The 12,032-nt window shown below is 41.6% G+C and overlaps 1 protein-coding gene across 1 annotated transcript in view; it reads right to left on the reverse strand.

Annotated features, from left to right (window-relative positions):
• Positions 1 to 2,252: 2,252 nt before the first annotated feature.
• Positions 2,253 to 12,032, reverse strand: part of cnot8 (CCR4-NOT transcription complex, subunit 8) — a 37,802-nt gene continuing 28,022 nt past the window's right edge. Inside the window, exons 4-7 of the mRNA XM_072512343.1 lie at positions 11,583 to 11,744; positions 7,122 to 7,266; positions 5,496 to 5,606; positions 2,253 to 4,001 (exon numbers count right to left, since the gene is read on the reverse strand). Coding sequence (XP_072368444.1) covers positions 3,870 to 4,001; positions 5,496 to 5,606; positions 7,122 to 7,266; positions 11,583 to 11,744 — 550 coding nt within the window. The 3' untranslated portion in view covers positions 2,253 to 3,869. The remainder of the gene's footprint in view (positions 4,002 to 5,495; positions 5,607 to 7,121; positions 7,267 to 11,582; positions 11,745 to 12,032) is intronic.

Here is a 12,032-nt window from a genome sequence, read left to right on the forward strand (position 1 = left end):
TAAAGCAAGACTGGAACAAGATCAGGTGCAGGGTGACTCTGGCGGAACCCAAACCAAAGCTAAGCATTTGATAGTGGGTTGGATTTGCCCTGCTTTCTGTGGACAGGACAGACCTGGGAAATGTTCCACCTTGTTGGGTAGATGCTGTGTTGCAGCTGTATGAGAACAGCTTGGCTACAAAGACAGCTAGTTCTGGAGCACATGTTTTCAGTATGACAGCTGGAACCGTGTCAGGACCGATAAGCCTTTTCTGTATCCAGCATGTTCAGCTGCTTCTTGATATCATGTGGAGTGAATCAAATTGATTACTGTGTGATGCTCATGACCTCAGGAGAAGGCAGAGATGGATCATTTACTCGGCACTTCTGGCTGCAAATGCTTTTTCAGCCTTGTGTTTTGCACTAATGAGCTGGACTTCTCCCCTCACTGAGGATGAGCATGTTAGCAGAGCCTCCTCCTCCAGTTCATTAATTAATTGGCCACAACCTCATCATGACTGAATGTGGCAAGGCAGCAAAGCTTTGATGGTACCTTGGTTGTAGGATCACTTAGCTCTATGCATGCTGCCTCTGCCGTTTGGCATGCATGTAGTCCCGTGTTGTTGCTTCACCAGGTTGGCTTCTCAATTATGCCTGGTGCTGCTCCTGGGATGCTCTGACACACTCATTGAACCAGGGTTAATCCTCTGGCTTGGTGGTAATGGTGCAGTGAGAGAAATGACAGGCTACAGATTGTGGTCGACTGCAACTCCATTGCTGCTAATGGCCCACCAACCATCTTGGCTCATCTGGTTTTGAGCTGTCATGAATCTATCCAGGCAGGCACAGGGCATTTCAAATTCTTGAACAGCCCTTACTCTATTTATTGTCTGTGCAAAAGGGGAAAAAAATCTTGCATTAATATAGCACTGTCCACACCCAATGTTCCAAAAATACTACAGAACCAATTAAAATGAAATCACTGGTGATTTGTAGGCAAAGGCAGCAGATAATTTATGTACACCAAAGTTCCACAAGCAGTAATAAGATAGATGACTGGTCATCTGACTTGGTGGAAATAGTTAACTAAAGAGAATGCTGGAAAATCTCAGCAGGTCTGGCAGCATTTGCAGGGCGAGAAAAGAGCTAATGTTTCGAGTCCAATGACTCTTTGTCAAAGCTCTTTTCTCTCCCTACAGATGCTGCCAGACCTGCTGAGATTTTCCAGCATTTTCTCTTTTGTTTCAGATTCCAGCATCCGCAGTCATTTGCTTTTATCCAGGAAATAGTTAACTGATCTATATTGGTCAGGACACCACAATTGTGTGATCACCTTTGAAAATTCCATGGAACCTTGTGTCTGTCCCTTCATAAATGGATGGGTTTCAGTTTACTGTCTTACGTGAAAGGGCCTCTCAAGACTGAAACACTGCCAACCTATTTTATTTGCTCAAATCCTGACTTGATTGAGGCCACAATCTTCTGATTCAGAAGCAAGGGAACTAGCATTAAGCCACAATGGCACTATAATCCAATGATTTCACTTCAACACTACTGCCACCTGTTAAATCACACCAAATTAAAAAGCCAACCAACAAGGCCCAACCTCCCATTACCATCTATCAAAATTGAGATAAGCAATTAATTAACATGTATCTTGATCACCACAGACGCATAGTGGAAAGTAGCCCACCAGTCGCACCACTGAGTTTTGTTCGCCAGTTCACAATATTACTAAATGCACGAAGGAGGTACAAATTGTGACCGTCATGTAAACATTTTGAAGGGCATTAAAAGCACAGCTTTCATGACAATTGGTCTAGCTTACTGCCACATTAATTGCACCATTTTTCTAGTAGAGTACACCATGTAGCAGTTCAGAATTTGTTGTGCAATTGAAAATAAAAACTCGTTCTTCATTCTCATTAATGACTTGATGAAGAAATAGTCTTAAATTTGATGGCACAACATGCAACTGTGTAATTTAGATCAAATGTTTAAACTAGAACGGAATTAGAGACATATACAGAATTGAGAGTGAACAAAAAAATAAGTGGCAAACATCAACACACATTTAAATCACAACTTTTAACAGGAAATCTCCCATGGTGCTTCATAAAGGGGAGAAAAATACTCACATTCTGCAACTCCAAACTTTGTCCAAACGAACAATGGTGCACAATGGAGATTGTATGGACACAGGGTGACAATGTTGTAATATGCTATTCTTTGTTGCTAAATTTGTCCTCCAAAGACAAAAGATTTTACATCCAGTTCTTGTATGAAACAAACTTTTAATTTACAAACATATTTAAATTACATTTGTTCAGGTTTTTGTTTAAAAGTCTGGATAGCTTGCATCATCACCAAAGTATTAAAATAAATACAGTCAATTCTTAAAAGGAGAATTCTATAGAGGGAAGTGCTTAAAACCAAAAGACCCCCATTTCTCATGAAATATCAACAGCTCGGGTCTTCACCAAACTATTTAAAATCAAGATCCATTGCTGCAAGTTGGTACTAATTAAGCCAATGCACAAAGTAAATTAAACCATTTACATGTAAAAATACTTCCATCAACAGCAATATGAAAAGGTTTGAGTCTATTCTTGACATTTAAAAGTGAAAGCTGTATGAAGGTCTTGTTTAAATCAATGTATGAGTGGCCTTTTCCACTCAAATCATCTGAAAGCAAAACTAATATTTAACCAATGAGACTTGGATCAATTTATGATTCTTGTGGTAACAGTAATGCAGTCATTAATCATATCACAACAAAAAGCTCATGGTTCATGCACCCAATTCAGTTCACAATGGAAAATGGAGAATCTACCTGCTGTTAAATATCACATTTCAGGTCCATGGTACATACACTGTGAATGGCAAAGCACTATTGCAAAATCCTTTTAACATAGGGATACTCAGATGATGAAAACCAGATCAACAGCTACAATTAACAATTTTCGGTTTAAAAAAAATTGAAGTAAAAAAATCTTAATTCTATTTTCTTCCTATAAACAGGATTAATGATAACTTCAATAACATGTATTTGATAAAAGCGTGAACAAGAACAACTCATTTAAATGAACTCATTTATATTGAAAATTAATAACAGGACAGTACTACTGAAAATTAAGTTCAATCCCCCCGGCTGAAATTCCTGCTTTTAGCTGTTTAAGTCAATTGAACAAGATAATAAAGATTTGGGGTTTACTCAACGTTACCGGATCTGGAAATTTTCCTTCCGTTCAAATAATGGAAATTCCACTCTACGTGCCATTAAAATACTTTGTGAACACTGTGCCGCACAATGAACATTAACCAAACAAAAAAGCTAGTCCTGAAATCATTTTACACCCACAGCTGTCCTTCGTAAGAAAATGTTTTTTGGCATGAATATGTTTCTCATAAAAATACGCCAAAAGTTATCACAATCCACAAGTCCATGGCGCTACGGCCCATTATTCCACAAAACTAGCAAAGCATTGTGATGTGTAATTTTTATTACTAATATCACCTGATCAAGGGAAAGGGGAAACCAAAAAGAGGAAAAGGGAGTTAAAAGGAGAAAAATAGGGGAAAGAGATAAAAGACAACATAAACATATTTCAGCATACAATCCGAAGGATCTGTATTGGACCAGTGCAGATTAACCTACAGCCTGGCTTCCCTCCCGTGCCATCTACTGATCTAGAAAACAGAGCAACAGCACAGCATTTACAAATGTTAAATGGCAAAAATGTGTTTTTCTTTAAAAAAGCAGCCATGTTTAATACCTCTGGCAGGATACTGCCAAATATCTCCAAAATTTGTGCCAGGAGAATAACACTCATTTTGTAGTAAAATGTCTGTTTAAAAACATCAAGGTTTGGTAAAACATCTCAGCTGTGGTCAGTGCTGTTTGCTGTTGGTTTCTTCTTCAGATGTCCCAGCTGTCCCATTGTGGTTGTTAGTTAAACCTGATCCAAGACCATACAAATGTCCACAGTACTTTGTGTCATCAATGTTGTCTTCAAAAAATAACTGAGAAATAGAAGTATAAATATTTAGGATGAATTTCCAGCAAGTCAGCATTGGGCTGGTACTTTTCAGGAACACCGGTGCATAAATTAATAGCTTTGCTCCATACCATACGGTCTGCTAACCTACATACTTATACAGCATGCTAACATGTAGCAATTAATGCACTGGGGCGTCAGCGGTGTGGTCAAACTTTGGGCAGCATCAACCAATGAATTCCTGCTGGCCACACCTAGATCACTAACATTTTTATTTAAGTGAGGGGAGGGAAAATGCAGAAGAGGTTGCAATCTAGGTGGCCAAAAGGAAAAGGTCAGAGCCACAAAGCATAATCTTCTCTTTACTGGGTCTCCGTTTTCAAAGAACATCAGGAATGGGTAAAAAGGATCAAGTGCAATACTCAGGCAGTCCAGTCACATAATACTGAAATGCCCATTTAATTATTTCTGTGGTTCTCTCCCAGCATCCTTCATACCAAGCCAATAAAGAACAACCTAGGCCTCCTTCATAAAGGAAGCCAAAGCCTGCCGTGCATTGCGTAGTCCTTTCATCTCAAGATTTAGACTTAGGAAGTAGCTGGGCCAGGCTTGTGTATTTTGAAAGAAATGGCCCATTTTATTTAGTTATCATGTGGACAATTTTATCCTGTAGATAAATTCTGAATTTTTGGCTCAGGTTTCATTTAGTTTTAAATATAGTAACTTCATATTAAAATTACATTAGGCAGCAATGTCAGAGATAAACTGAATTATCTTGGTATTGCAGTCAACATTCCACTCTCAGGATGGCACAGTGGTTAGCACTGCTGCCTCACAGCACCAGGGACCTGGTTTCAATTCCGGCCTCGGTGACTGTGTAGAGTTTTCATTTTCTCCCCTTGTCTGCATGGAATTCCCCCGGGTGCTCCGGCTTCCTCCCACAGTCTAAAGATGTCCAGGTTAGGTGGTTTGGCCACGATAAATTGCCCCTTAGTGTCCAAAGATGTGCAAGTTAGGTTAAGGGGTTATTGGGATAAGGTGGGGGAGTGGGCTTGGAGGGGGAGTGCTCCCTTTCAGAGTTACAGCGCAGACTCAATGGGCCTAATGGCCTCCTTCTATACTGTAGGGATTCTGTGATTCTGACCAAGACCACCAGAAAACAGGTTCACTGGTTATTTATCTCATTGCTGGTTATGGGGATGTGACTCCTGCTTTTGTTGATGTAAGTCTGTATATGTTCCAGTACTGTCCTTACTCACCCAGGTGAGCATAAATAATGTGCTACAAAATATAAGTCCAGCAGTGTATGGTACAGAATTGGAAAAACAAGTCAAAAACAGGAAGAATTTATTGTACACTTCTTCGAAAAAGATTTCTGCAATCTGTACAAGTAAAAGTTGAACAGTCAGATTAATTAGATGGTGGTAGCCTTTCACCCCTTAAGATGATGCTGTGTGTCAGTTGTTAATATTTATTAAAATTTTAAAAACAAAGTTGCCACAATTTGTCACTTTCATACCTCCCTCATTCTGAAGAAAGCCATGCCCGTCAGTAGTGAATCCGAGCCCGCTTGATGCTGTCGTCCGATTCGCTCCAGCTCAAGCTGTTCGGCAACTTCTTGTAGACCACCCTGTGGAAAACGTGCACTAGCTGTTAAATGTGACGGCTTAATTTCAGACTGGATGATTGCTTTACAACACTTCTTTCAGTTGAAAGTGTTATTTATAATTGTTTGTGCCAGCCTGCTGATGTAAGCTGGGTGCAAGGCTACAATCCCTGTGCCAGAATGAGTGGGCTCAAGGCTAAATGCATCATTTACCCGGACTGACAAGCTCCGGCCACCTACTGGCTGTCCCCAAGCTGATCACCATAGAACATAGAACAATACAGCGCAGTACAGGCCCTTCGGCCCACGATGTTGCACCGAAACAAAAGCCATCTAACCTACACTATGCCATTATCATCCATATGTTTATCCAATAAACTTTTAAATGCCCTCAATGTTGGCGAGTTCACTACTGTAGCAGGTAGGGCATTCCACGGCCTCACTACTCTTTGCGTAAAGAACCTACCTCTGACCTCTGTCCTATATCTATTACCCCTCAGTTTAAAGTTATGTCCCCTCGTGCCAGCCATTTCCATCCGCGGGAGAAGGCTCTCACTGTCCACCCTATCCAACCCCCTGATCATTTTGTATGCCTCTGTTAAGTCTCCTCTTAACCTTCTTCTCTCCAACGAAAACAACCTCAAGTCCATCAGCCTTTCCTCATAAGATTTTCCCTCCATACCAGGCAACATCCTGGTAAATCTCCTCTGCACCCGCTCCAAAGCCTCCACGTCCTTCCTATAATGCGGTGACCAGAACTGTACGCAATACTCCAAATGCGGCCGTACCAGAGTTCTGTACAGCTGCAACATGACCTCCCGACTCCGGAACACAATCCCTCTACCAATAAAGGCCAACACTCCATAGGCCTTCTTCACAACCCTATCAACCTGGGTGGCAACTTTCAGGGATCTATGTACATGGACACCTAGATCCCTCTGCTCATCCACACTTTCAAGAACTTTACCATTAGCCAAATATTCCGCATTCCTGTTATTCCTTCCAAAGTGAATCACCTCACACTTCTCTACATTAAACTCCAATTTGCCACCTCTCAGCCCAGCTCTGCAGCTTATCTATATCCCTCTGTAACCTGCTACATCCTTCCACACTATCGACAACACCACCGACTTTAGTATCGTCTGCAAATTTACTCACCCACCCTTCTGCGCCTTCCTCTAGGCCTTACCAGTGTAAAGAATTTGAATTTCAGACTGCTGCATCACCAGCAGTGGTAGGAGGCAACAGACCATGACAAGGTTGAGGAAGCAAAGTCACTTCAAAATAAATTTGACTGAAGAAATACAATTTTAGTCTATGACTATTTTCCTGGCTTTTGTAAAATGGTGACATATAGACAGATGCACATATACATTGAAGTCTCGCAATACAAACCTGCCTGAACTGTCTTCACTAAAATAAAGCACACCTGCTACATCGGTGTGCTCACCTTAATTATTACTGTCCTTACTATTGTTCAATTGTGATATCTAACATATGCACAAAATATGCAATTTATATTCAACTTCATACAAATACCTTAAGGTTTTTACAGCTTTTCATCAGATACTTCACATCGTAGATAGCAGGGAAGAACAAATGCAGGATATCAAAGAACTCTTGCTCTTCTTCTGGTAGTCGTGAATGGGTTAGAAGTTTGATCAAGTAGCCAAAGTCATAACCACTGCGCCAAACACAAATTTCTCAGGATTAATACAATTTTAATAACTAAACTCTTATTTTAGAATGGCACAGTTTGATGCTTAAAAAAAAAAAGAGTTGTAAGCTTTAAAAAAAAAATTACTTATGCCACAAGAACAGATAAACCAGTAAAGGTTTTGAAGAATGCTAAACTAAAGACCACTGACGGGAGGTTCTGCTTCCCCCTACATTTTCACCCAATGCAACATATGAAGCCTTAGCTGAGAGGGCAGCGAAGTTTCTGTTAATGTTTCAGTGAACCTATTAAATCTTTAGTATGCAAAAGTAGTTGAATAATCTGAGGGTTCCTTTAATGTCAACCGATCTCCACTCAGCAGTTTCTGAAAACTTCAGGGAAAAGTGGACATACATTTCCAGATCTCTTTCCTCTAGGCATCTCAGTATCCTACCGTTTATTGCATATTCCTTTCCCTCGTTTGTCCTCCCAAACGCACCACCGTACACTTTTTGTACTGAATTCTGTCTGCCAATTTTCTGACAATCTGGCCAGATAACTGACATCTTCCGAGTGTACAGAATCATTCCTTATTATGAACCACATGGCCTATTACTGTATCAACTGCAGACTTCTTAATCATGTCCACTCTTTTTAAATCAAATTCATTGATATACATCATAAAAAGCAAAGGATCTCACACTAAACCCTGTACAAACTCATTGGAAACACCTCCCAGTAATGAAAACACTCACCAACCATCACCCTATGCTTCCTACCACTGAGGTTTTGTCAGGGGAGGTTGTGGAAGCAGATACATTAACGGTGTTCAAAAGGCATCTTGACAAACACATGGATAGGATGGGTATAGTAGGATACGGCACAAAGAAGTGCTGAGCGTTTTGCAAAGGTTGGTATCATGGCCAGTACAGGCCGAAGGGCCTGTGCATGTGCTATATTGTTCTTTGAGGTGACTTTGGATCCAACTTGAAACTTTCCCTTTGGTACCATAGGCTTTTACTTTTCTGACTAGTCAACTTATAAACAGACATGACCTTCCCTAGTTAACAATTTTATATTCCAATTCAATTTTAATGACAGAACAGAGGTTTATTTTTAATTGTTAGAACTGTCAAAAACGATTAGCATACCATTATGCCTCAATGCACATGTTGTCCAACTGAGTTTTTAAAATAATTAACATTTTACTCTGAGAAAAAATCAGCAACAATTGGTCTACTTACAGATTAAGAGAGCAAATACTGGAGTAGATTAATCATAGCGTCAATTCCTGATCATTTCTCTTGTCATCCTTGCATTTGTGGATACAAGGTTTAGCTCAGCTATAATGGCTTAAATCAGGTGTCTCCAAACAGGGGTCTGCGCGAGCCACATAGAGTGCCAATGGAAAGACAGGCACATTTGAAAAATGCTGCAGAGTTGCCTGTCCAATCAAATGCTGGCTTCTGGAGAAGCAAGCCTCTGATTCGGCGAACGAGGACAGCAGAGTGATGGGAAGAGAATGTTTGTGGAAAGGGTGCCAATCAAGCGGGTTGCTTTGTCCTGGATTGTGTCCAGCTTCTGGTGTGTTGTTGGCACTGCACTGATCCAGACAAATGGGGAGTATTCCATCACACTCCTGACTTGTAGACGGTGGACAGGCTTTGGGGAGTCAGGAGATGAGGTATCCGCCGCAGGATTTCTAACTTTTAACCTGCTCTTGTAGCCATAGTATCTATGTAGTTAGTCCAGTTCAGTTTCTGGTCAATGGTGACCCCCAGGATGTTGATAGTGGGGGATTCAGTGATGGTAATGCCATTGAATGTCAAGGGGCAATTTTTCGATTCTCTCTTATTGGAGATAGTCAATGCCTGACACTTGTATGGCACGAATGTTACTTGCCACTTGTCAGCCCAAGCCTGAATATTGTCCCGGACTTGCTGTACTTGCACAGAAAATGCATGTGAAGAGGAAACGGTGTGTGAGATGAGCATGCGAGCGAAGGGGTGAGCAGCACGGTAGCATTGCGGATAGCACAATTGCTTCACAGCTCCAGGGTCCCAGGTTCGATTCCGGCTTGGGTCACTGCCTGTGCGGAGTCTGCACATCCTCCCAGTGTGTGCGTGGGTTTCCTCCGGGTGCTCCGGAATTTCCTCCCACAGTCCAAAGATGTGTAGGTTAAGTGGATTGGCCGTGATAAATTGCCCTTAGTGTCCAAAATTGCCTTAGTGTTGGGTGGGGTTACTGGGTTATGGGGATAGGGTGGAGTTGTTGACCTTGGGTAGGATGCTCTTTCCAAGAGCCGGTGCAGACTCGACGGGCCGAATGGCCTCCTTCTGCACTGTAAATTCTATGAAAATGTGGGAGAGGGGCTGAGCATGTGAGAGAGGGGCTGAGCGCGTGAGAGAGGGGGTGAGCGTGTGAGAGAGGGGGAGAGTGTGTGAGAGAGGGGGAGAGTGTGTGAGAGAGAGGGGTTGAGCATGTTAGAAAGAGGGGTGAGCGTGTGAGAGAGGGACGTGTGTGAGAGAGGGACATGTGTGAGAGAGAGATATGTGTGTGTGTAAAAGAGAGGGGAGAGAGAGGTGTGTGTATGTATGTATATGTGAGTGTGTGAGTGAGAGTAGAGAGAGAGGGGTGTGTCCGATATAAGTATCAGATTTCCGGCATGCTTCACCTGAAGCCTGTGTCTCTGTATTTACATTGTGTACCTTGTGTACCCCCATTATGTATTTTCATTTCATGTAGTAAATGATCTGTTTGAGCTGCATGCAGAAAAATACTTTTCACTGTACCTCGGTACATGTGACAATAAACAAATTCAATCCTCCCATTAAAAATGACAAAAGGTAAGACTTAAAATTATAAGAGAACATTTTAGATTATCCACTCCTGTTAGTTATGAGACACAACTCCATACTTCAAGACTGCATTGATCCACTGCAATTTGCATACAGTCAAAACCTGTCCACAGCAGACACTATCTCTCAGGCCCTACACCCATCCCTGGAGCATCTTGACAATAAAGACTCATACGTCAGACTCCTGTTCATTGACTCAGCTCCGCCTTCAACACCATAATCTCAGCCAAGCTCATACGCAAACTCCAAAACATAGGACTTGGCTCCTCCATCTGCAACTGAATCGTCGACTTTCTGATCTATACACCACAATCAGTAAGGATAAACAACACCTCCTCAACGATAGTCCTCAATTCCGGGGCCCTGCAAAGCCGTTTACTTAGCCCCCTACTGTACTCCTTATACACATACAGCTGTGGCGCAAAATTCGGCTGCAACTCCATCTACAAGTTTGCTGATGACAAGACCGTAGTGGGCCGTATCTCAAACAACGATGAGTCAGATAGAGAACCTAGGGGAGTGGTGTAACAACAACAATCTCTCCCTCAACGTTAGCAAAACTAAGGAGCTGATCATCGACTTCAGGAAGCGAAGTACCGTACACGTCCAGTCTGCATCAATGGTGTCGAGATGGTTGACAGCTTCAAATTCCTAGCTGTAAACACCACCAACAATCTGTCCTGGTCCATCCTTGCCGACGCTATGACCAAGAGAGCACAACAACCCCTACACTTCCTTAGGAATCTAAGGAAATTTGGCACGTCCACATCAACTCTTACCAATTTTTACAGACGCACCATAGAAATCACCTTATCTGGCTGCATCACAGCTGTGTATGACGACTGCTCGGCCCAAAACCGTAGGAAACTGCAGAGAGTCGTGAACACAGCCCAGTCCATCACGCAAACCCACCGACCATCCATTGACACAGTCTACAACAATCACTGCCTTGGGAAAGCGGGCAGCATAATCAAAGTCCCCTCTCACCCGGGTTATTCTCTCTTCCACCAGGCAAAAGATACAAAAGTCTGAGAACACGCACCAACAGATTCAAAAACAGCTTCTTCCCCGCTGTTACCAGACTCCAGAATGACCCTCTTATGGATTGAACTGATCTGTCTATGCAACTTCTCTACTGTTTTAGCACAACACCGTATGCTTCATCCAATGTCAATGTATTTACATGGTGTAGTTATCTATGTCCAATGTTTTTCATGTATGGAATATCTGCCTGGACTGTACGTAGAACAATACTTTTCACTGGAACTCTGTACACGTGACAATAAATCTAAGTCTAAAATGGGTACTACTTCTAGGGGTTAATGTTATGGGAACATAGGAGGGTGGCATGGCCTGGGGTAAATGTGAAGGGGCCATGTAGATGGCAATTGTATTTGTGACTGTATTTCTCCTAACATATACATATATAGAAATTACTTGTTCATAATCTATATTAAGTATTACACTTTAATTCCAGGGACCAACCTGTGAAACGAAAGCCATTTGACATTATCACACAGCACCACCCCAGATGTCATGAGCAACTCTGCAAAGTAAGAGGTTTCAATTCCTTCTTCTTCGTGTTTTTTGAACTGGAGCCCAGAAGTTCTCAGCAGATCTATCGAATCTTGCGAGTACATGTCCTCCCTTTAAAATAAAACAAGTTTAAAATATGTTCATTCCACAGACACTAAAACTCTCATTTAATCTAATAATTTTTCAATAAAATAAAATAACCTTTCAAAGCTGATTCACCCCAAATGTACGAACAATCATTATAGTGAAAAACTTTGTCGACGAGGGTTGCTAAATTATTAGATTTTGAAGCTGATACGCTTTAAGGAAATTAAGTCATAGCCAGCTAAAATGCAAGTAGATGCCGCAATGATTAACCAAGCTTACCCAGTAAATAACTATCACATATCGGCCAAGAAG

This window comes from Scyliorhinus torazame, chromosome 7 (assembly GCF_047496885.1).
Source record: "Scyliorhinus torazame isolate Kashiwa2021f chromosome 7, sScyTor2.1, whole genome shotgun sequence".
NCBI classification, from domain to species: Eukaryota; Metazoa; Chordata; class Chondrichthyes; order Carcharhiniformes; family Scyliorhinidae; genus Scyliorhinus; species Scyliorhinus torazame.